Source organism: Phasianus colchicus, chromosome 1, assembly GCF_987193195.1.
Source record: "Phasianus colchicus chromosome 1, bPhaCol1.hap1.1, whole genome shotgun sequence".
In the NCBI taxonomy this organism is placed as follows: Eukaryota; Metazoa; Chordata; class Aves; order Galliformes; family Phasianidae; genus Phasianus; species Phasianus colchicus.
The window spans coordinates 82,287,766-82,312,913 of record NC_143436.1 but is presented as its reverse complement, the minus strand read 5'-3'; the positions used below and the strand labels follow the sequence as shown (position 1 = coordinate 82,312,913).

At 45.0% G+C, this 25,148-nt stretch overlaps 2 protein-coding genes across 6 annotated transcripts in view; one reads left to right on the top strand and one right to left on the bottom strand.

Moving 5' to 3' along the window:
• Window positions 1-13,949, top strand: part of CFAP91 (cilia and flagella associated protein 91) — a 31,776-nt gene extending 17,827 nt beyond the window's left edge. For 2 of the 3 annotated variants that reach the window (XM_031613070.2, XM_090150240.1), the window contains 6 exons: window positions 1,969-2,040; window positions 2,710-2,856; window positions 5,832-6,053; window positions 7,286-7,434; window positions 8,623-8,714; window positions 11,683-13,949. In XM_031613070.2, the coding sequence (XP_031468930.2) occupies window positions 1,969-2,040; window positions 2,710-2,856; window positions 5,832-6,053; window positions 7,286-7,434; window positions 8,623-8,714; window positions 11,683-11,969 (969 nt within the window). In that variant the 3' untranslated portion in view covers window positions 11,970-13,949. The remainder of the gene's footprint in view (window positions 1-1,968; window positions 2,041-2,709; window positions 2,857-5,831; window positions 6,054-7,285; window positions 7,435-8,622; window positions 8,715-11,682) is intronic. The other variant, XM_031613071.2, reaches the window with a different exon arrangement.
• Window positions 13,950-17,151: 3,202 nt separating this feature from the next.
• GSK3B (glycogen synthase kinase 3 beta) overlaps window positions 17,152-25,148 on the bottom strand; it is a 143,923-nt gene continuing 135,926 nt past the window's right edge. For all 3 annotated transcript variants that reach the window (XM_090150235.1, XM_031613116.2, XM_090150232.1), the window contains one exon: window positions 17,152-22,533. In XM_090150235.1, coding sequence (XP_090006361.1) covers window positions 22,466-22,533 — 68 coding nt within the window. In that variant the 3' untranslated portion in view covers window positions 17,152-22,465. The remainder of the gene's footprint in view (window positions 22,534-25,148) is intronic.

The following is a 25,148-nucleotide window of genomic DNA, read 5'->3' as shown; positions in this document are numbered from 1 at the left end:
TCTTCTGCAGAGATCAGAACAGCAGTAATGTGTCATGAGGACTGTGATGTGCCATAGGAAAAAAAACCAGAACAACTTCTTAGGGAGCTGCAACTTCTTTTCCATTTTTGAAGTAATGCACTTAAGAGATGGTTGCCCAGTGGATTGCTTTGTCTGCTTGTTAGCACCATTATCCTGAGGCAGTAAAAAATCAGACATAATCACCATTTAAACTGTGAGTTTTGGAGTCACACAGCCATGAAAGCAAGAGAGGAAAAGTCTTATTAAGCCATCCATGCCATCTTCCCTCATCCAGCATGATGATCTATGTTTTATATAGTCCATTTTAAGATGAATGCAGCAAGAATATCTGCTTGGAGAGAACTTTCTACAGTTTTACTAACACCTAGGTTTTAGGTATTGTATTGGAGTAGTACATTTACACTGTTTAGATACAAGACTTTAGGAGATTTTTTTAGCTATGAGGAAAGAAATCAGAAAAATGTATCCCTCGGTCATAGTCATACTTGAAGCTATTTTCAGATTATATTTTCTTTTGGAAGGGTTCCATTACAATACACTTCCACTTAGATTAATTCTGCCAACATTTGGTTGATTTTCAAATATCTTTATATGTGAACACTTTCATGATTTGAGCTCTCCAGTGAAGAGATCTGTAAAATCAGACCACTTCAGCCACTGAAGAGCACCTGCAGCATCACCTACCTACCTTACAGAATCCAAGTAAGCTTTCTCCTGCCAGCTTTCTCCTGAAAGCAAGGTCACTCTTTCCTGCTGGTTTGTAGCAGGTGGATGGAAAGGTTGGTGATTACCCTTGCTAAAGCATTGTTTGCAGCACCGAACAATACAATTCCAAGTACAGGAGATTACATCACACAAAAATACAGACTAAATCTTATGGTAATTTGCCTTACCTGTATTGCATATATGTTGATTGTCTTCATTTCCATGTCTGGAGGGTTTGTAGGCCTCACCTGTGCAGCCAGGTGACATGGTGCAATTTAGCTTTCTAACTAGGCTGTAAATTCACCCTTTCTTTCCATAGGAAAAGAACACAGCAAATCAAAAGGCAGTCCTCTGATCCCACACTCTTCCTGGCACTTCTGAAATGCCACTTTTCCATTCAAACCTTATAGGCTCTTTATATATATAAAAAAAACCTTCTTTCAATTTTTAGTTTTCTTTTTATCTTTCCCAGGTACCTGATGAGCTTTCTTCTGCTGCTGTCAATTCAGCAAGATCCCTCAGCAAGAAAAAATGCTGCCAGTTCTTTTATTTAAAATAAGCTTTTTTTTTTTTTCTCTTGTGGACATGTTCTCTTTCTCATTACATACCATTATTTTTCCAAGTTGGTATCAGTCATACAGTGCTACATTAGTAAACTTCTCAAAGAAACAAATTGCACTTCGGGGTAATTTATTTTACTTCCAAACTATCACTTTCTGAGCCTTAATTTACCAAGTTATTCTGATAAAGGTCACTACTGGAAGAAATATAAGACAAAAAAAAAAAAAAAAAAGAGGATATGTTGCTTTTTAATCCCTTTATTTATAGTTAACATCTCTTGTGCAGCTCCTTAAATAATTCTTCTATTCCCTTGGTGTTTTCACCTGTAAATTTGTGTTACTCATTGTCATTTTGCCAACTCAGTCAAGCAATAAGTCATACTCCTAACACATACATTGTCATTTTCTCCATCAGTATCTTACTATTAGGTACTTCTCTCTAGAGACCCTCTAAAATCTCAGATAAAACCTCATTATATTGCCTTGCTCCCCCACCTCTTATAAAACATGGAAGTATGTATTATTCTGACTCATATTCCTTTCATTAGAAGAAAAGTGTTCACAAACAATTGAGAAATTGGTATTAATTTGACTCTTTGATAGTTAGGTGGATACTCCATAGAAATCTCAGCCTCCAAATAAATTGTCAGTTATTGTGTGGATATTTGTTTGATTTTGTCAGGAGGAAGAGGAAAGAGAACTGGCAGTGATCTGCTTGCAGAAATTGCTCCGAGGCAGGGCTATTCAGAACAAGGTATTTTGTGTCTCTTGGTTTATGTCTCTCTTCAGAATGACTGTGGGAATGAGTGGCAGTGTTTGCAATCTTTCTTTCTCAGAACTAATCTAAGGTAATGAGGATTATGCAGCATATCCTCCTGTATGTCCTCTGAAGTCCTTCAAGTCTTTGCTCTCCATCCCATATTTTTTACAGGAACATTTAGGTTCCTACCCATTTGTGTCTCCCTGCCATGCATTCAGCTGTTCAATTAGATGCTTCATAACAGAATTACTCAAATGGCAAATTCTAGACTAGATCTGGATTATGAGTACATTTTGCCTTGATTATGCCAAGGTCCCAGGCACACAAGAACGGCACAAAGCTGTGCCAGGTGAGGTTCATACTGGATATCTGCAAACTTTCTGTACCTTGAGGGTGGACAAACGCTAGAACAGACTTCTTAGAGAGAGAGCTGGTGACCCATGCCTGTCAGTGTTTAAGACACTTGGATATATGCCCTCAGTAATGTGCTTTAACTTCTGCCTAGCCTTGAAGTGGTCAGACACTTGGACTCACTGATCTTTGTAGGTCCATTCCAACTAAAATTCTGTCCTGTTCATGGAGAAAAAGTGTGTGCTCTGTTAGCAGAACATGTTGAATATATTCTCTGTTTAATATGTTTATTTGTCTAACTTTATCTAAAAGATGTTTGAAGAAAAGGAGAAGAGGCTGGAACTGATCCAAGAGCTGCGCACCACTCACGCACTTCAAGAGAATGGACAACTGCTTCTGAAAGCACAGGAGAAAATGACCCGGGCTTTACAGCAGCAACGTGACTTGAAAATGCACAAGGTATACCTATAAAGATGGAGAGGTTGACTCGCCACACTCCTCTAGCAGGGCACTGTGCTTGCAGCAGCATCAGCACTCTCACTTATTTGTTTTCTATTATCCACAGCACAGAAAGTACCCCAAATAACTCAAATCTGTGGGGCTCTTAATGTTTTTGAGATTCCCCAGAGCCTGCACAGTCTCAAGAGCAGTCTGAGGCACCCTAACCACAGCTGCAACCCAAGCTGTTACTTGCTTATTTATAATCCTGTGGCTCTGAACAAACTGCACCTTCAGACGAACCTCATTTTACCCACATTTCTGTCTCTTTGACTGGTGCTGTGACCTGGCATCGCAATATCTGCTAGTCACTTGCACCTGCCAGATGCCTTTTATTGAATGCATGCTTTTACTGCGTCATTTTCCAGTTCCTTTTCTAGCTTGGCACTCCTTCAGGCTCCTCTTTAGGCACAAAGTATCAGTGGATTTATTTTGTAAATCTTGGAGGGATTGAGACTTCTAGGAATTTAGCAGTGATGTCATATTTCTGTTGCCACTGTTCCAGAGAAGAGAGAAATTCTAGGCCCCATTCTCTACAATAAACTAGGGAGTGCTGGGGACACAAATTGTCATCCTATTTCCTTGCAGGGTCATGGCCTTCCAGAGCACAGTTAATCGAATGGCAGGCAGTCTTAGACTGGAAGAGATCATAAAGAAATTCTGTCCATCTCAGATACTGAGTCACTCCCACAATTCTGCAGGTGTTTGTGCATAGTTTTAACCACTCTCCTGGTGTTTTACTGACCAACTGTGAGACAATACTAAGGTTTGCATATTATGCTAACAGCATCCAGTAGCCACTGGCGTGGCAGAGATGAAGTCAAGTAACTGCACCTTTCTAGATGGGCAGCAGCAAAATTTCCCCTCAGATCCCAACAAAAAATGAATAAGGTGACTGTGTTTTGCTATTTATGATTTTTAGATGCTCTCTAATATACAGGGAGCCTGAGTATAAATCATAGAATACAGGATTCATCTAATGAGAAATTAATAAAAAATGAAAGCTTTTTGCTCCATCCCTGGAGGCCCGGGTAAGAATGAAGGAGAAAGCTGTTCAGATATAATGACGTTCAGAAGAGAGAGAGCAAATGGTAAAGTTGCTGACCTCTGATCTCAAAATTTCCTTTTGGGAGAGCCACTATCCCCCTCTGCTGGCACTTACCTCCTCTGCACTTGCCTTTTTTTTTTTCTTCTTTTTTTGGTTTTGCCTCTTTTAACTAAGTCTCTGAAGGCACACAGTGCAAGGCTCAAGTCTTTAAATATTTAGAACTTTAAAACTCTGGAATGCATGTGCAATAGTTTTGTAAGTGTATGCCTATTTTGGAAAGTCACTGATGATTCATAGTCCCTTAGTTCTAGCTGGTCACAATTTTTTCAGGTTTTTAACTTCCTGGTATAGAAAAAGGCATTTTTTTTTTAAGAAATGTTTTCTGTAGAAGAAAGACTGAAATTCCAGATAAAATTGTCAAAGTTGAAAATTTTGAAACTGATGTACAGCAAAATCCTAAGACAGGATTGTTGCTCTCCCCCATTTCATGTAAACACAGCACCTTGAACAATAAAAAGAAAGAAGCTTGTTAGCTCCTTGCTATTCATCCCTGAGGGATGGTGCAGTTACAGCATTGCTGTCCTCCATCCTAAACACCTACGGGCTGAGCATTGTCACTTCTAGGTGCATGCAACACTGACAATCCCACTTTCTTTTAAAAACTGCATGAGCAAATGGCATAGCAGTATAAGAAAGATGATTTATTTCTACTTGTCTGGCATATTTCACCTCCAGTATGCTTTGAGTTTTACATTCAAGTCTTCTCTGTTATTGCCTGTTTATTCCAACAGAGACACAGCAAGCCAGCCAGCTCAAGACATTCATTCCTGCCTAAGACTGTGGCTTCATAGTCCATGCTGGATATAATGTACTTACCATATATCTTGTCACTTTCTGAACTGCAGTCACACATACCAGGTCCATAAAACAAGTCATGAGCAGCAGTGTGATGCCAAACACCTGGACTCTGGTCTCATCTCTGTCACAGACTTTCTGATTTTCCATTGCCTGGATTTTGAGTTCTCATGAGCACTTCTGCAAACTGAGTATAATCACTGCTGATTTGAATTTGATAGCATCTAGTACTTAACTTGTACAGTTTTAGGGAATAACTCAATATCTAAACCTCTTGATCCCTGTATCACCTCTGCACTTTGCTCGCATCGTGAATGTCCAACCAAAAAGGAACCATTTCTCTGAGACAGCTTTGAACTGCAACAGACATGATGAGTCCTCAAAATAGCATAGAAATGTGGCTGTACTCAAAATCGTACAGCTTCCTAAACTTTGACTCAAGCTCCCTGTTTGTAAGAATTGAGGCTTTACTTTCCAGATGTTAAAAGCTGTATTTGCATCTTTTGATCCTATTTTTTCTAGCTGAGCTTAGTGCAGAAAGATGAAGGGTATGCAAAGTCACCATATCATTGTCACTTTTTTTGTTTTTAATCTCCCTTTTCTCAGATTGGGAATTGGAGCAGTTTCCCAGTGGCAGAGAGAAGGCCCCAGTGACTGTTCTGATTATACTCACAGACAAAAAAAAAAAAAACCAGTTCAGAGTAGCTGGAATCACTATTGTTTTATTTCCTCCCACTCACCCAAGCAAAGGGGCTGCTTGTCATAGTGTAACAGGACCAGGGCCATCCCCACGGTGGCTATTTTTACCATCTTTTTGCCTCTTTGTACCATCGGGGCCAGTATAGAGGAACATTACATTATGTGGAATCCAGGTCTGTGCATGTGAAACAAGAATGCAGAACTCCCCACGGTCGATGTGAGGGGATGCTGTAGAGCTGTTTCACATGCCTGTGGTAGTCCTGAGACTCATTGGGACATTCCTGAGGCTTGTAACACAATTCTTTGCTTTTTTTTTTTTTTTTTTTTTTTAAAGCTGTCATCAATGGAAAGCCACGTGGCCCGGGAAGAAGGAAGGGCACTGGCAAACATGTTTGATTTTCTGTCCAAAGAACTGCTGAGGCTGCAAGAAGAGCGGAGGATCCACGCTTTTGTCATGCTGGCTGAGAGGACCAGGCGGATGCGGGAAGCAGAGGAGAGTGGGCGCCGACAGGTGGAAGAGAGGCAGCGGCAGGAAGATGATGAGATTTTCAGACAGGCAAGAGAAGGAGACTGGTGGAACTGTGGGCAGCTTGTGGGAAGGTCTAGGTGGAAGGGAAGTGCTTCAGATTTCACCAAGGTGGTGGTGAGGGGAAAGGCTTAGTGAAGAGAAGGTGATGGCATCCTAGAAGAGTCATCTGCACTCAGTTAAGGATGATCTGAGTGCCTCTACAGACAGATCTGTGGAGCATTCAGTTACATGGCTTGAGTGGATGTAAGTTTCCAAAGTTCCACAAACACTTCTAGAGAACAGATGAACCTACATCGTCTTTAGGATTAATGTTTTGTCAGAACTTGGTCTGTCCAGCAGAGCTGCTATGGGCTCTCCCAGGAAGGATGCCTTTAAGCAAGATTTTGGAACGATTTTGTCCCCAAAAGTAGACTGTAATAACAAGGGGTACCATAAGATCATTTAGAAACAATAATGAATAACGTAACTGTGAAGTCCAGAAATTAGTCCTGAGATTATCCTATTCCATAACTAGAATGTAGTCCTGTTCCTATTCCCTAGCTCCTGACTGCAAGAAGCATTTGAAACAAATGAGTGGGATCCTAATTGTCTAAACCAATAATTTTCAAACTTGATGGGAGGAAATTAATACCAAGAGAGTCTGAAATTAGGATCGTTTTTCTTTTAATTTTAGCTTTTTCTCTTTTCCAGTTCTCTAAGTGGCAAGCAAGGAAGGTCAAAATGCAATTAGTTTAGGCTCTTCAGACTAGCAGAGGGAAAAGCCCCATTTCTAGAATCTTTGCTCTACATCCATTGTAAGGAAACCAATAATTTTACCTTGTTATTCATGCACCTTTGTCTGGCTCGGTGGAAGCTTCTCCTCCAGGATTTGCTTGAATGAAAGCTGATTAATTTACTGAAGCCAACACTGGCATTTGTTATTTGGCAGCTGTTCAGGAGCCCATTAGAACTGAAGAGGCAACTGCTGTTGGATCATAGTAAACCTGCTGCAGAAATGTATCTGGTGATAAGCTTTGTATCTATTGCTGGTTCTTTCTTGCACTTGTTTCTGTTTGTTCTCAGATGGAGTTATTAGAGAAGAATTTTTTACTTAAATTATTCTTCCCAGAAAGGGCTTTTGAATCCAAACCTCAGGCTGGCCTGCCTGAAATTGAGAGCGACTGGTGAAAACCCATTGATTTTGTTTCTCTGGAAATCTGGTTCCATTCTCCTAGCAAGGCAATGGGCAGTAAGAACAACACCTTGGTATTCTGTTCCAGGTGGTGAAAGTGCACCAGAGCACTGTTGACTCTTATCTGGAAGACATTATCTTAAGTAGCATGGAGAACACAGCCGAAGAGCAAGCAAGGGAAGAAGTTCAGAGAATGGCTGTAGAAATCAATGACATTGCTTATGAACTGGAAAGAAGGTGCGTTCTTAAAAAACACATTGGAGGTCACTTACAGCAGTTTAGAACCTGCCTTGCTACCTGCATCTGGGGTTACACGTACAGTCTAAGAGAAAGGAAGGATAGAGCAGTACTGTTCATGACCACCTCATTAGTGTGACTGCTGTATGGGAACCACACTGTTACTGTCTGGTACATGCATATAAATTCGTCAGAGCTTTATTTTTATGCAGCATGTGCCAGATTCCCTTCAGAAATCACTTGTGGGACCTGTGAATCACCCTTTTTAGACTTCTCCATGCCAATGTGATGCTGTGACTGAACTTTAAGTGAATCTGGGAACTGCCTAAAGCAATACCCATTCATGCTGGTCTTTTCATTTATTTACAGTATTACAGAAAAGCGGTTTGAAAGAGATGCTAAAGATACAGCTGTACAGAAATCTCTCCTTCTGAGGTTGCTGTTCTTTTAGAAAGCGCCAGTTTCCATGGGCTCGGTCATATTGATAGTGCTCTGGGTAGAGTAACTTGTTGAGAACACCATGGTCTTGTGTTTGGCTGGGGCATCAAGAATGAATACTTTTCAGGACCTGCCAAAGCTCTAATTCAGTTTCTATGCCCTTTCTTTGGATCTGAGCCATAAAAATCCCAATGACACAGTGACTCCCCTATGGTACAGCAGCCATCTATTTTGTAACTAGATGAATACGACCAGAATGTCAAAATCCTTGGGGAGAATGAAGTGTAGATAATGCATGCAGCCCTTGGGCCAGTTGGGAACCCACTGAACACTGGCATGGTAAAGAGCATGGGGACTGGTGCAAAGTCACAAAAGGGAAGAATTCAGCAAACTCAGCAAAGGGCCAAAAACTAAATTGTGAAAGACTTGGAGCTATGTGTGTGGGTCTCAGTTTGTCATCATTCAGGGCTGGGCTCCTAAATACCTCAGGGGATGAGGGGTCTAAGGTGATCTTCTCCCCAGAAATGCTGCTTTTCCAATGCTGCGTTGAAGACATTGGCAGTGCAGAGGGCAATAGTCACACTGTCACGGCACTGCATCCATTTTTTTGGATAAATAGACAGAGCTGATGATTACTTCCATGACTCACTTGAAAACAGTGATAATATTTACAAGGAAATTGTGTGCTTGCAGAGGTAATCTGGAAAGAAAAATGGAATACTAATATTACTCTCTGCATCTGTTCTGTAGTCGAACTCACCTACAGTCAGAAGAGATTGTAGCAGAGCTGGTTTACGCTTTCCTGATACCAGAGATTGAGAAAATGTCAATCAGAGAAAAAGGTGAGGAGCCAAGTTTTATGCTGTTTTTGAACTGCTTCACCATCCTCACACTTGCTCACCAACAGGAAAAAAAATGCAGTGCCGGGCGATGTCTCAGTTCTCTGAGATGCCTCTTCTGCACTGTGCAGGTAGAAAGTTGAGCCCTCTGGTCCTTTTTCACCAATTTCTCCTGATCTTGATGGCCTGAATTAGATCTGATGCAATTTGGCGTGACTGCAACATATAACTGTGGAAGTGGAAAAAAGAAAAAACACTGTACATCCAGAAACAAACAGAAAAAAAATCTTTAGGCAGCATGGTTGTGAGTTGTCTGTTACGTGGCAATTTGCAAAATCTGTAGAAGTCTTTTAACAAGCAGATTACTTAAACATGGGCCATATCTGAAAGGAATATTATATCCTTTCCAATGGTTTTTATTCACAATCAGTTAAAAACTAAAACCACAAATAAGGTTTTAAGGTTGACTGTAGTGGCACCATGCCTTAGGGAGATAATCTTGCTGTGTTAAAAGGTATTTCTGTTTAGTCAAAATGGAAGAGTGTATCTCAAAATACAGAGGGAGGACACCAGAAACCCATGCATTACCTTGATGGTCATAAATAAATGTTGTTTTTAACTCAGAGTTTACCACTGACTAGCAAGCTCAGAAGACTGTGACTAACCCAGTTATCCATATAAAGAGGATATAACTTACAAAGAGCACTTGCATCACTGCTGAGTCTGAAGTGGTCCTTGCCTCATTATACTTCTCTGCCTTGAAAACAAAGGCGCTTTTACTTTATTCTATTTTTTTTAATGAAAATACAAACCTTCCAAATATGCTTGATGATCTAGGAATTGTGCAAACCTCTTTATTCTTGGATTGTGTATTTGTCACAGCCGCAGCATCTGTTCAGCAGCTGACAGTTCTGTGTAAGCTTAAATCAGTTCCCTTCTCCTTAGCCTTGCTTCTGCACTCGTTCCAAAGCAGGATGTTGTAACTGTAGTCAATGAAGCCTGCAGCATAGGTAATAGTACACACAGATTAGCCTGTGCCAGAAAGGAGAACATGAAGAGAAGACCTGAACATGGCTTAGGATTCTGGGTATACCAAGGTACCATCAATAAGGAAAATACAGACTGTGCTTAAATGCAACAGTAGCTAATGGGTGAAGCATCTCAGAAGTGCTCCCAAGAAGCAGAACTTAAGAAAAAAAAATCATTGAAGGATCCACTGTCTCAGATACAGTCGAACTGTCTGGAAGGATGGTATAGACCCAGCAAAAATGGAGGCAGGAAGAAGAGCTAGAGCAACAGGTGATAGAGTACAAGAGCTCCTTCAAACGTAGTCAGGCCAAGTTTGGCACAGTGTTCTTGTGACAGAAGCATTCACAAGAGATTGAATACCAAATGTGTGCTTTAATGAATAGGCTCTGTCGTAGACTTCCTTCACAGTGAGACCTTCAGGGAAGCAGAAATCGGTGACTATTCCTTGTGAATCCAAAGGAAATATTATCAAAGAGCCGTGTTAGATCTCATGAGCACATCGGTATATTGCATTTCTGTGGAAGCTTTTAAAGTTTTTCCCATTGTGATCCAGCTTATTCATTATGAAACCGTGTTTTATTGACCCGGCCCGTTCCTGAGCACACACATTCCTTGGAACTATCAGGGAGCAATCTGACAGCACAGTTGTGTGGCCTGCCAGAGGAGCGAGTCTATTTGTATAACAAAGATCTGAGCGCTCCCAAGTTCACACTGTGCCTTTCCTTCAGCTTTCCCTTAAGCATCTCTGTTTTGCCATTAAGTAGACTCTTCTCCTCTCCTTGCTCCCTTTCCTATGCATAAAAGCAGGAATTATCCAGACCTGGCTCATCCTGGGACACCTCTGCACATCACTTCTGAACCGTCCCTCAATGAAGATCACTGTTCTCATGTGAAAAAAAATGCTTTGAAAAGGAGAAAACTCAGCCAGCAGTTTTGAACCCTCCTTGTAGATGGAGGAAGGGACTGCAGTGACACCAGGAGAGTATTCCCAATATAGTACATGCAATTCATGCATGTGCAACTGAAGCCAGAGTGCCTTGGACACAGGAAGCACTCCTGGGAATTGAGAGCTGGCTGGTGAGGTTTTGCTTATCAAACCCAGGCTGTCAGCAACATGGACCTGGAATATGGATAAACATGAACAGGCCGGGTTAGTAATGCTGAGCAATGAGGGCTGTCTGAATGGCAACAGACCAAAACAAGAAATCTTGGGCTTCTGCAGGGAAGCAACATGATGGCAGTCACCTCTCACTGCTGGAACATTCCCTCGCCCTCCTACAAGCACAAAGTATTTCATTCCCTGTGATTGTTTATCAGCATCGTAAGTCTAGAGACAGAGAGAACAAAGAATAGCAAAGAGAGAGATGAACTGTAGGGTCAGTGATTTAGCTTGGCTAATTACTTCCCAAGAGGTGGGCTGGAAATATGTACAAACGAGATTGCTTGAAAACCATGTAACTCAGTAAAGAACAATTCTACAGGAGCAAAAGGGAGATGATAAGATGGGTGGCTTAATGAATCTGTAGTGTCTCCAGGTCTTTCTTCGAACTCTTTCTCAGTATAGGCATAATCATAACATAAAGAGAAGGTTTCATGTCTGCTCTTCTAGAAACCTGCTACGATTAACAGACACTGAAGGAAAAGCTAATTTAAAGGCCACTGACATGTGCAGTTGTGCCCTAAGCTGGAGAGGATGACGTGGGCCGTGCTTTCCGCTGGCAGGGGGAGCTCATCTTCCAAGTGAAATGGAAGCAGCTGGGTGCTGCTATGAGGTGGCAGTAGAACGCTTTCACCAAAGTTATTGGGGTGTGATGTTTTTCCTGAGATTGGTTTTTCCAGAGCTCCAGAAAGTCTATGAGCTGCCCCTTCCAGCTCCCCCACAGAGAACCCCTGTGCTGCATGTTCCCAAATAAAAGCCTTTCTTACCTCTTTTCCTTTGCAGTGAGGCAGTCCCAAAGAAAACACATCTATGCTGCTCATCAGATCATCCACGGGAGCGTGGAAGAGTTATTGGCTGATCCAGCACTACACCAGGAGATGTCTGCCAGCAAGATCAGGGGAGCTCCTCCTGTTGAGACAGCCAGCACTGCTGTGGGCAGGACAGCCAATGGACAGAGTGTGGCTGACAGCTCTCACTCTGCCCCAGTTGCACCTCTGCACGAAGAGAGCCCACAGGAGCCAGCAGTGAGCCCTGCTGATGGACCAGACAAGGATGGCACGGCCTCCTAGATACATGAACACAGTGAGTTTCCCTTCCCCTCATTGACCCGAGCTCAGAGAATAGGGAAAGAGATAGAAGCACATTACAGTTACTTTTTCCAAGGCGTCTAGAATGCAAAATTCATTATTTGTCCCTTCAGCTGCTCACCAGCTATGCTGTTCTGGAACCAAACAACAGTGTGACACTCCTAGTCCAACCCCTTTACCCATCTACCACTGAACCTCATTGTCTAATTTTTCTCTTCTAATTATTAGAGAAGCTTGAGTGAGAGACCACTTTAGATATTCTTTTTTGTATTCCTGGTACAGGCCAACAGTGATCTGCACCTGAGCTTTTGATGGTGCTTCCTTGTATCAATAACAATGAATGACAAAATATTCCAGCAGTGGGATGTACTGAGATGAGCCCCTACACACAGCTTTTCTCAAGCACATCCCACTGCTTATCTTAACAGAGTAAAGCAGCGAGCAGACTGCTGTATCAACAGCACCACTAATTGGCATTGTAGTTGAATGCAACCCCCCTTTGATGAGCTACTAATGATGCCAGACCTTACACCACCTTTTCATGTCATGCACTTACGAAAGGTGCCCTTGGCCTCAGCAGAGTGGCTTCTGCCAGCCAGGCAGCCTCTGTCACTAACAACCAGAGCTGGGCCTCTTTGTGCTTTTTCTCATCCTGATGGAGACCATTTCGGGATAGTACCTTATTTCTTAGAACAGCATTAGTCACTCTGCCCTTCACCTCTGGGGATGAAGCAGGAAGAATGCTGGCACATTCTGGTGTGCAGGCAGGAGGTGCTCAGGCTCAGGATGCCAGCAGCCAGCGGGCCAAAGGCACATGCAGTGCATCGGAGCAGGGAGCTGTCAGCTCTCCAGCACTCACCTGTCAAAACTCCCCAGGTCTCTGGGTTTAGCATCTCAAAGGTACGTTTATAGCAATCCCAGCATCAAACTCAGGCACAGCTTTGACCAAACACCTCAAATGTTTGCTTACTCACCGTTCCTCTAGTTATATCTTAGCAATGCCAGTGCATTGGGCTGATATCTGTGTACTTCCAGCATTCTTTGTACCTGATTGCCTGCGCTTTGTGCTGGGGCTGTAGAGCTACAGGCATGGTCCAGCTCCAGCTAATTGTGAGCATTGCTCCTTTCCTTCAAAACCAACAGTTGTTCAAAAATCCAGGTCCACCGAGGCATTTCTGGAAACATTTTGCATCATTTTTCCATTCTGTGGACTGAAGGGGGCGAGTGGCAGATAGAAGAGAGACCCTGGACCAGGAGCACCAGGCAAGAAGGCAGGGCTCACAGCCTCTGTAATGCTGTAAAGTCTGGCAGGAGTCAAGGATGGGTGATGGGTTTTGGTGAGGGTGCAGTGAGGATAAGTGTGTCAGGGTTTAGGGATTGGGGAAAATTCTGCTAAGCACTGGAAACAAAGGTAACAAATGTAGAAACAGAAAACAAAATCACAGAGTGTGGGAGGAGCGGCTGTGTGGGGCATTGGCTCCTTTGCCTCAGGCCACCTTGGACAAATTTAGCCTGGTTGAAAGAGGGGACAACACGAATCACAAGATCCAGTGTAATAAGAGAGACATGGAAAACTTGATGCAGCTCAACAGGAGAACAGGAAGCCAACGAAGCATTTACTGTATTTCTGAGATTGCACCTGGAAATAAACATCCTCTGTGTGGCATGTTGTACAATTTGTCGTGGTTACAAAGACAAGAAGCATTCTAACAGGTGTGGGAATGGATGCAGGGAGCAGCGTCCCTGCCTTCCCCAGGGATGCAGTGCAGCACGGCAGCCAGGAGCAGGGGATGTGGGTGCTGTGTGCAGGCTGAGCTAAACGTGCCATGGCTTTTGGTGTGATCTAAGGGGCGCTATCAGGGGAAAAGCCCTCTTCTCCACATGACATCGCATTGCATGGATACTGAATGCCACGGCAAGGTTTCTGTGGGAAACTGCTCCAGAAACTGCTTTCAGTCATCACACGAGGGGTTACAGAATGTGCTTTGAGGAAAAAAATGAGCACAGTGAGAGGGAATTGAGCTCATAAATCAATAGCTCAAGAACGCACCATTCCCTCCTCGCAGGAACCAGAACCGCCCTGGGGAGGAGCTGTATCTGAAACAAACACAGCAGATGCCTCCAGGGCTGCACCAGTACAGTGCCAGGCACCTGGATGATGGCATTTGCCCTGCACTGCCTCCAGCAGCTCCTGGGAGGAGCCTGGCAGTGCCACACAGCTCTTCTGTGTCCCAATGGGGCCTGGAGGGATCACAGAACACAGGCTCCACAGGGGCAGTGAGAGTGGCTGGAAATTGGTCTCTTTGGAGTGATAGAATGAAGGCAGATGGTCTCAGGTCTTCCCTGCGGCCTCAGCTCTTGCAGTGTGGGGTGAGAAAATCCTTTCTGCAGTTCCAAGCAGCAGAAAGGCCTGTTGATAGGACAACATGAAGGCAGCACACCTTTCCCCAGATGCTAACTGATAACAAACCCACAGTTCTCCGTTTCTCCCACCTCTCTTAAGAGCAGCACAGCCATCACACAGCAGCTGTACTCCTGCTCTCTGAGCAGCACTCTGTTCTGATCTCACATGGATGCTTGGGCTCTGCCTGCTGCTTTGCTGGGCTCAGCTCAGCCCTTGCACAGCTGCAGGGTCATAAAACCACAGGTACAGTCCTCGCACACTGAAGGCTTTGCAGGGCTCAGACGTGGCTATTACTGACTCAGCCACCTCGTGGAAGTGCTCCTGCCACAACCTGGGGAAGAGAGGCTGCTTTGGCTCCTGCTTCAACAGCATCATTCCCTCTCCCTTTTCTCCACCTCCCGCAGCCTGGTCCAGTCCACTCCTTTCAGCCCATCTCCACATACTAGAGCCCCATCCTTTGTGTAGGGCTCAGAGAGCCCTTCCACTCTCCTCAGCAGCCCCCTCTGCATGGCCATCCTGATACCCTCAGGTCAGCGCTGGGCACAGGGCCGTCCATCCCCTTCCTTGGAGAGAGGCCAGCAGTGTGCAGTGCTGCAAACTGTGCTGAGCAATGGCAGCTGCGCAGCACGGACCTGGTGCTGTTGCTCCTGGTGACAATGCTGGCAGTGAGCATGAGCAATGCCAGTGCTCTGAATACAGATGCAGCAACACGGAGCCATGCTCCTATGTAACTCCTAAAGGACAAGCACCCACCCTGCTGCCCTCCCATACACCCACTCGGCAGCATCTGCTTGTTCACTGTTTCACCTCTTCAGCATTTGAGAAGCAGCTGCTCTCATCAGCATTACGAAGCTGCATTTGCTTCTCACTCCCTGAGCTGCTGCAGGACTGATCCTAAGAATGAAATCTTCTTTTTTTTTTTCTTCCTCTCTATGAGTCAGCAATAGCCAGCATCTGTAGTCAAAGCTTTTTGCAAACACCATGTTGGTCCCCCACAAACTGAACCCGCCAGCCCACATCATTCTCCTACCTGGCCAAATACAAACTATTTCTCATCCCTGGAAAGGTCCCAAATCTGTCATTTCTTGCAGAGCCAGCTGCCATTGACAACCCAGCCTAATCCCAGCCCTCTTAGAAAGGGGAAAGGGCTCAATCCAAACACTACCCAGCTGGGAGCCCACTGCATGTTCCAAGATTGTGAACAGCAACAAGAACACGGAACATTAATGGTACAGCTCAGGTCAATACAGAAAACATCTTCAAACAATCTGTTATACTCCACTCTCGCCTGGCAAAGGGCCTGACTACAAAGCCAGGTTACTGAAGGGAGAGGGCAGGCACACTGCAGGCGAGGGAAGATGAGGTTTGTCCCCCCCCTTCCTTGTCCCAGGGAGCTGGCATTGGCTTGGAGGTCATGAATGTATGTGGGTGTGCAGAATGGGATTGTGCCCCGCAGGTGAAAACCACCATCAGCAGCCCTGGCACCACCTGTACTTATACCTGAGGTGGCTGAAGGTTGGTTGGCACAAGCACACTGATGGCACAGACTGTTGTAATACACACAGCTCAGTGCTGCTTTGTGATGGGTTGAGCGCTGACAAGAATCTGAAGGTGTCACGGTCAACAAGTGAGTAGACTTGAGCACAGCTTACTGTTAAGTGAATGCCATCCAGAGAGATCTAGATGAGCAGTGGGCCCAGGAGAAACTCATGAGGTTCAACAAAGCTAAGTGCAAAGTCTTGCACCTGGGTTGAGGCAACGCTTACCAGAACAAGCTGGGGGATGTAAGGATGTAACACAGCCCTGCTAAAAGGGAATTGGAGGTACTGGTGGATGGGGAGCTGGACACGAGCCAGCAATGTGCCCTTGCAGCCCAGAAGGCCAACCATGTCCTGGGCTGCATTAAAAGAAGCGTGGCCAGCAGTTTGAGGGAGGTGATCCTGCCTCTCTGCTCTGTGCTGCTGAGACCTCACCTGGAATATTGCATGAGGAGTCCTCAGTGCAGGAAATACACAGACCTGCTGGAGTGTGTCCAGAGGAGGGTCACAAAAATAACAGGTGTGGACCTGTTGGAGAATGTCCAAGAGGACTGACTACAAAAACGATCCAAGGGATGGAACACCTCTCCTACGAGGACAGGCTGAGAGAGCTGGGGCTGCTCAGCCTGGAGAAGAGAAGGCTCTGGGCAAACCTGAGAGCAGCCTTTCAGCATCTAAAGGAGGGCTATGAGAAGGATAAAGGGGACAGAGTCTTTAGCAGGGTCTGTGGTGACAGGACAAGGGGTAATGGTTTCAAATTAAAACAGGGTCCTGATCGAAGGGCATTTGCAGTGAGGTACTCAGAGAAAACACAAGGCATCAGTGCACGCGTTTAAAAAGGAAAGTGCTCAAGGGTAATTACCCCCGATTTCCGAGGATTGTGACGAAGGGCAAAATTCAAATCAATAAGAACTCACCAAACAGTTCAATGAGTGACTTCACAGTGGTACAACTGGCTGCTTCCAGAACTGCTAGAGCAGAGCATCCCCAGTCCCTGCAGCCAACAGTGGATGGTGCTTTGGTCCCATCCCCATCCTCTACCACCCGGGGAGCCTGGAGCGCAGAGCAGACCAGAGAGCAGCAGCAGCAGAGCCCAGCTGGAGACCTGGGGTGGCTGCCACCCGCTCCAAGGAGCTCTGTGCCAGCCCTCCTATCGGGAGCACCTCGAGCTGCAGAGCTGTCACCCACTCACACCCCCCGAACAAAGCCAGAGGAGCCACCGTGCAATATAAATTTGTTTTTATTGAAGCAGCAGTCACATGACCTTGCATCTAGCCTTTAGGATAGCGACAGAATGGATTCGGCCAGGTCAGCCAGCCCAAAAAAAGGAATTTTTATTCATTTTTTTTTTATTATTATTATTTATTTTTCTTTTGCGCTAATAGACATGTCATGTTTAATACACACATTATCCAGTACCGGAAACCCAACTCAGAGATAGCTACGTGCTGATTTGCTGGAGGAACGGTCCACTGGACGTGGTCTTGACAAACTTTACAAATCACCACCAAATAACGTTACTAATGGGACCAAATGAGGAAAAAGAAAAAAAGAAACGATGAGTGCAGTATTCAAAGCCAGCAGTTTACACAGGTTCTTAAGTTTGTATCTATAGGTGGACAGTAAAGGAAGATCGCTTGGTTTCAATTTGAGATATCATGTCCCAGGGTTCCTCTCTCCATCAAATCAAACGGCATCAGAGACAAGCTGGCACCTCTTGGAAAAGTATCATGGAGTAACACAGCTCATTTAAGAAAACATGCTTATTTCTCATGATTTTTTTTTTTTTCTATTTTTATTTTTATTATTATTACAAAGATTCATGTCCACCTATTCTCGCGGAGTGGAAAAAGGTGCGGGGGTGAGGAACAAGGGGCAGAGAAGGAGGAGAGGAGGAGGAAGGAAGGGGGCAAGACTTTGAAATAAAGACCACACACTTGGGAATTTTCAATTTCATTTCCAGGCTAACCTACTTTTTATTTAATGCAAATTACAGTACCAGTTAACTATTTCCGAACCGAGTCACACAGAACAAAACGTATTTACAAGGGGAATGGGGCGGGGGAAATAATAAAACATTAAGCATACTTTCCACAAAAAAAGTTTATATTTAAAATGAAAAAAAAAAAAAAAAAAAAAAATCAGTCACAGAGGCATTCAAGTAGTAATAATGTTATACAGGTTTTGCTTTTCCTTTAAATCAAGACAGATTTGCACAAGTGTATGCAATAGTTTGTATACAACCCACAGTCCTTAATATATATATATATATTTTAGATTTGTTTTTAAGATGGAAGTGGTCACACTAATCGGTGTGTACAGGCCCAAGTGATCCATCAGCAACACATTAATGAACGCAAATTTTACAGGCAAGCAAATTATATATATATAAATATATTTTATATATATATATATATTTATATATATATATATATATATTAAAAATAAATTGAGAAAGACCAACACAAGGAAGCTACTTTTCTCAAGCTAACCCCTTAGGTACTGTTTTCCTTTCTGGTCGTTTTGCTGTTATTGCAGGGCTGCAAAACGAAACGAACTAGGAACAAAACTGACTAAGAGCCCTGTGGGAAGAACCTGGGACCCAGGCACCTCTCCCCACCTCAGAAAGGCAGACCCAGAGCAGAGGCTCTGTGCGCTGCTGGCGCCGCTGTCCGTCCGTCCAAGGCTGTCTGCTTTTCGGAGAGGGGACCAACGAGCCGGGGGCTTGGATGTGCTCAGCAGTGGCACGTCACAGGCACCTGCCACTGCTGGAAGCAAAGCTTTGCTTAAAAATAATGGGAGATTAATTGTGTGATTAGCCAATTTTCTTTTGCGATTTTTTTTTTTTTTTTTCCCTAGTAAGGTAGGTAAGTTAATTAGCATTAAGAACAGCAGTGTCTTACTTGGGTGCCCAGAGGGGACCCCGATCACCATCGGCTCCATCTCAGAGACCTACGCGTTGTGGAGTTGACAAGAGGACAGATGGAGACCATACACTGTCAAAACCGAGCCCCAGACGGAGGGAAGAGAGTAACAGCTCTGAGCGGACCATCAGAAGCAACGTGACGCCACTGACCTTTGTGTCACCAGAAAAAGTGCAGCCTCTGCTTCACCGGAATGAACGCAAGATGCTCCGAAACAAAACAGCAACCTTTGGTTTGGTACAGGGTGAAGTGTTTTCCCATTCAAGACAACCTCAGGTGGAACACTAACCAGGTAGTAAACACAAGCGGACTAATTGTAGAAACAAGGCCTTCGTGCTGGGCGCAAGAACTCAAGAGACATGTTCAACTTGCCATCTTAAGAAACCAAAAGTGACTGTGGGGAGGGGATGCGGTGAGGAGCCCCCTGCTCCGAGAGCCCCCGCAGGGCCCAGCGACGATGGCGGGGTCCCTTCGCTGCTGACGGCAGAGGGCCCTTCATCCACCGCACTGGGGGATCCATCAATGATGGCGGAGGATCCACCATTGATGGCGGGGGGAAGACGAGCAAAGCCGAGCTCAGCCGCCAGCCACAGGGCTGCCGCGGGCGAGCGAGTGGAGAATGAAACCGGTCACTGCTAGAGGGGGGAGGAGGGCAGGGGGAACCGGGGACGTCCAGAGCAAAGCCGTGGCTCAGGTTGAGATGGGGGCGAGGAGGGTTTCCTTTCATTCCGCTCGGGATCGGGGTACCACCGAAACCTGACAGCACTCCGAATTAAAAGCGGGGAGCGGAGATGCGGTTGTGAGGGGGATGTTGTTAATAAAGGAGGAAAAAAAAAAAAAAAAAAGGGAAATAAAATTCAAAAAATCATGGAAGCGAAGGCACTCCAAACTATATAGATACACTATACATCGCTAGAGTTATTGTTACAATAATACAGGCCGGTACCTACTGTACAGAGTTAAAACTATATGGCTTTAAAAAGCTCGTCTACATTTTGTCTGATTATTAAACAGAATCACTGCCCTGAACGGTAACTTTTTGCTCATTAATAACAGTTCCTGGGTCCACATATTTACATACAAAACAATAAAACTCAAAATTTAAAAACAACCAAAAATAATAATGTACAAGCTTGAATTTGGTGAGGAGCTTTGTGGTTTCCTTTTTTTTTTTTTTTTTTTTTTTTCCTGTGTGTTTTTTTTTTTCTTCTTATTTACAAAAAAAGGTTATTCAAAGACCTGGATCTAACTGTATAAAAGAGTCGGTGATCCTGCCATGATCCTTGAAAACAAACAAACAAACAAACAAAATCCCCGGGGCGCCCTGACCCCCGGCTAACACCCACACAGTGCACACAGACACAGCACAGAACAGGAGCAAAGCTCTTCACTCTCCTCCGCTAGACTTCAATGAAAGGAGAAAAAGAAGAAAAGAAAGGAAGAAAAGCCACATTTCCTGGAACGAGCAGCAATTTTTTCTCCGTTAGTTTTACATCTTAAAGACTCGGTCATCTATCTGCCTCTGAGCAGCGGCGCCTACAGGCCATGGCCCAGTGCTCTCGTCCTGCAGCAGATCCACACTCTGCCCTGCTCTGTGGGTCTCCTGCACTACGTGGATGGCTGGGCCACTGCTGAGCCCCTGCACTTACCTGTGTGAGCCGCGTTCCGTCCTTAGGACGCTCTCAGCCCTTTCAATTGTGTCACGCGTGTGAGGATTTTGAAAGCCTTCAGCTCTGAAGAGGCAGCGTGCCTTCCTCTACAATCAGCCAGAATTTAGGGACAGCCACTGCGAGGCACGGGAAATGCTTTTTTCCCCGACAACAAACTGATGGGGGGCATAACATAAGGGCTTAGTGGTTTCAGGGTGGGCATTTGCTCCTCCCTCCCACCATTATCGGGCAGGACTCGGTGACGAGTTTCCAAAAAACCCCACACAAACAAGGTGAAATGCACAGGAGGGAAGGCCATGAGCAGAGCCCCCGCAGCCACTGGGTTTGCTGGAGCCACTCCCAGGCCACGCAAAGGGCCACACGCTGCCCCAAACCAACCAGCTGTCTCAGGCCCTCGGGTCAGACAGAGCCGGTAAGCACCGAGGCAGCTCCTAAGGAGTGCAAGGCAAGGGGGGGCTCCTCCACCTGTCCTCCCCGGGGATATTGCTTGGGATGGGGCAGAGGTGGGACCATGCACCACTCGCCCTCACAGGGGGGAAACCCGGAGCCTGGGCTACGACAAGCACCCGCCTCACGCTTCAGTGAGACTGCTGCGAGATTGTAGACAAAATAAAAAAAAAACAGTGTTGTCTCTATGTATACATGTATATATTTATATAATATATATACACACACACTCATATGTAGCCAGCTTTCCTACAAGTCAGCAGGTACAATTACTGTTGATAGCACTCCGATGTGTAGTTTATTAATATTCTACCGATGTAAAAACAGAATGGCAACGTGGCAACGCGCATCAATAAATAGAGATCAAAAAAGCAAAGAGGTTAAAAAGATGAAATTTAAATACAGACTCTAGCCGTGGATTTAAAATCAGAGCTACCGTAGAATGTGGCATCCTGCGAGTTAAAGCTGCAGTTAAAAAATATTACAAAATAAACCAGTAGAAGACTGTTACAGTTCACATTATAAATCCCGGTGTCCTTTTCCTGTACATCTCGGGAAAGGGAAACCTATTCCAATTGGGACTGGACAATCGCTCAGGCGGTGGCACCTCTCAGCCCGGCCCTCGCCATCCCCTCCGCTGCCCCAACCACAACCGCTCGCCTCCGCCTGTGTGTGTATCATATTATATAGAGCCGCGCGAGGGGCTCCTCTTGGAAGGAAGCTGCAGGTCTCTTCATCGCTAGCACTGATTTGTGAAAAGGAAAGTCTGCCACTAGCAGCTCAAGCCTTAAGACACACGTAAGCCTCCCCCCTCCCCCAGGCAGCCTATGTCCTACCATGCCAGCCAGGGCAGCTGTCAGTCGCCCGTCGGTCGGCCCGGGGCGTGGATTCGCTGGCACCGAATGCTGAGCTCTGTTGAATGACCCCTGCTAAGCTCCCGACCAAATTCAAGCTGTGCACTACATCAAAGTCCGAAACTTCACTTAAAAAGAAAATAAAAAAAGAGGTTAAAAAAAAGAACTTCAGCAGAGAATGAGGTTTGGGGATTCTTTTTTTTTGTTTGTTTTGCCTTTTTTTTTCTCTTTTTTTTTTTTTTTTTTTTTTTTTTCCTTCTTTTTGCTGTGGGAGAGGGCATGAGGCAAGAGTCCTGGTTCTGAAGTACACAACAGCAAACTTCCAACATGAAGAGATTGTTGAGGGGAGAGACACTGGTGTGTTGTATTGCTCCGCGTTCCCTCCTCCCCCCACCTAGTCCCTGCCCCGGACACCCTGCAGAGTGAGATACAATGAAACTGGTTCGTATTTATAGATATTTTACAAGGTTAAATAAGAACAGCAATAATAATAATAAAAAATTGAACACTAAAATGAACAGGTTGGTTGGTTGGTTGCTTTTTTTCCTCTTTTTAATTTTCTTTCCAAATGTGACCAGTGTTGCTGAGCAAGACTCAAATTACTGGTGATTTTCCTGTGCAGCTGGCTGCTTGGTACCGGTTCAGGTGGAGTTGGAGGCTGATGCTGTAGCTACACTATTGGTCTGAACTCGTTCTCCTGCATTAACATCTGCAAATGACAGGCGAGGGAAGGAAAGAAAGAAAGAACAACCAGCATTACCTCCAGAACACAGACATTTGTAACAACAGCCATGACATTTCCCACACAGGGAAAGCCCCAAATCCCACCACCGTACCGCTGAGCAGGATGCCCTCGTTGGGTTTATTAAGAGCTGATTGCTCTGGGCAGAGGTGTGCTTTGAGTGGGACAACACCATTTCAGCATGCTAACACCTGGCTGTGTTCAGCTCTTCTGGTGGGACAGGCTGTGCTCAGGCTGACCCAGGAACACTGACTGTGAAAGCAAGGCTCACTGGCACTGCCAGAGCCAGCACAACTGCCCAGGGCTGCACACTGGTGCTGATGTTTCTTGTTGTTAGGTCTCCTTGTAGCAAAGCCACCTCCAGGAGGGATGGAGCCCCACACAGAGACAACATGCAGGACCAGGGGCTCCTGTCAGTGTGCATGCAAGGAAACTCAGAATTTGCAAAGAAATAACAAAAGGAATTTCACCACAACTGTGTTTTCAGATGTGATTTGAAGGGAAAATAGTTGTGTCAGCTTGTAGCGAAGGGCTACAAAGGCTACAGTCTTCATGCTAATGTGCAGAGGCCCTTCCAGAGACCATCAAGTACTGTTACTCAGTTCTTAGAATGCCCCAACAAACTGGGACAGGCCTTCAATAAGGCAGGAAAAGGAGAAAAGCAAGAGCCAAGATGATAATGAACATCCAAACATACTGAGAACAACAGAACAGTACGATGGCCAAATAACCACACACAGTTGGTGTTCTCTCTGGAAAAATAAGCTTTCTGAATATTACAAGAATTGGGAGGGGAAAAAAAATGCACCAACTTCATCTGGAGTCGTCCTATGCAGGATGTGATCTGCATAGCCACAAAAAAGGAAAGAGGACAAAAGGCGAAACACAAAATACTTGACAACAAATACATGAGTGGAAAAAGATATCATGTGAGGTTTTCTAAAGAGAGCATTGTGCATTTCTACCACTGAATTTAAGGCTAAGCTGCAAAGCTATCAATACTGCAATAGGATAAAAATGACTTTTATCTCAGTACAGAAGAGGGCAGAGTGGGAAAGCAGTGCATTCAGAAGACAAGGAAAAGGGCTCATAGAGGACAGAGCAAATTTAACAACCAATGAAGGACAGCATGACCGGCAGAAATAACAGAACAAAATACAAGTGGAGGTGGTGGGGTGCAGCAATGCTTTTCCAGGAGAGAAACACTGGTGAGGCATGGCAGTGGGATGTTGTTAATGCAGCCCATCTGCTGTCCAGCCACTCTAACCCGACCATAGTTGGAAGTGAAGCCATGAGCAAAAGGTGACAAGGTGAATGAGAGTTCAGAAATGGAGTGCATCGGTTGAGGGACAAATTAAGTAACACACAGAGATGATGGCAACAAGAAGGGGCAATCAAACCAGCACCAGCTTCCAGGAATAAAAAGGACAAGGGAGAGAGGGTGTGATGCCTGTATGAAAAGGAAACGCTGTGAGGAATGCGTAGGAAGAAAGGGAAATCCTTCTACAGGCAGAGGATGCTGAACACTATGCTGGGAAAGTTTCCCATTCCTTTTCCCCCCACCCCAAAGTGACCCAAAGCTCTCCCTCCCGAAGCAATGACAACCATGAGAAAAGAAGTTCAAAGCACCATGGTAATGTGCCAACAGCAGCAGTGTTATTTGGGAAGCTAGCAGTGCACGTGAGAGATATCCACCTAGGTGGGGAACTGCTCTCAAGGAGCAGCTCCCAAACCACATGTGCTTGTGAACCAACGATGACCAAGGAAATCTGAAGTGGAAACTCTGACTGTCAGCTTCTGGCTGAGTCACGCCTCAAACTGTGCCTGATGTGCAGGTAGAGATAAACCCTAGCTAATGCAACATCTGTGCCTGATGCAAACAGTCCAGCTGGAATCTGTACTGTTGGCAGAGGATTTCTCTGTGCAAGAACAAAGAGCGTGTGCTTCATTTGCTGAAATAAAACATATTTTTTGATCTCCCACTCCTGAAGACAGTATAGGCTGAAACCACTATCATTTCACTGCTACTGAGCAGAGATGAAGAAAGAGGAAGGGATGGAGCTAATTCATGTAACATGTAACACATGCTCCTCTTATCATCACGCTAGTGGGGGAGTTTCTGAGAAATATATACAGCATACGGTCAGAAGGAAATAAAGTGATGCAGCCCATTTACATAGGGCTTTTCACAGCACTGTGTAACAGCCCACCCAGGCTGGGACAGAGCACAGGCTGCTAAGGGCTGCACTGACTCAGAACCTGCAAGAAGATGCAGCATTGTGACTCTCTAGCCTGTTGTGGTTGGAGCATTTGAGGAGCAGAGCAGGGCTTGCTCCAGCACTCTCTGCTGGAGTGCTGGAAAAGGAGCACAACCAGAGCATGAGGGTTTCTGGGCATTCAGTTACTCCTCATCACCAGGAGAAACTGGTCCTTGGACACTGGAGAAGAAAACCTATGCCTTCAGCAACACCACTAAACTCCACACAATATTTGCTTTGCCAACTGTGCTGCTGTAGAAGCTGTGCTAGGGACTGAACCTACAAACTGGTATGGAGCTCTCTAGTATGGGCAGGTGAGTGCAG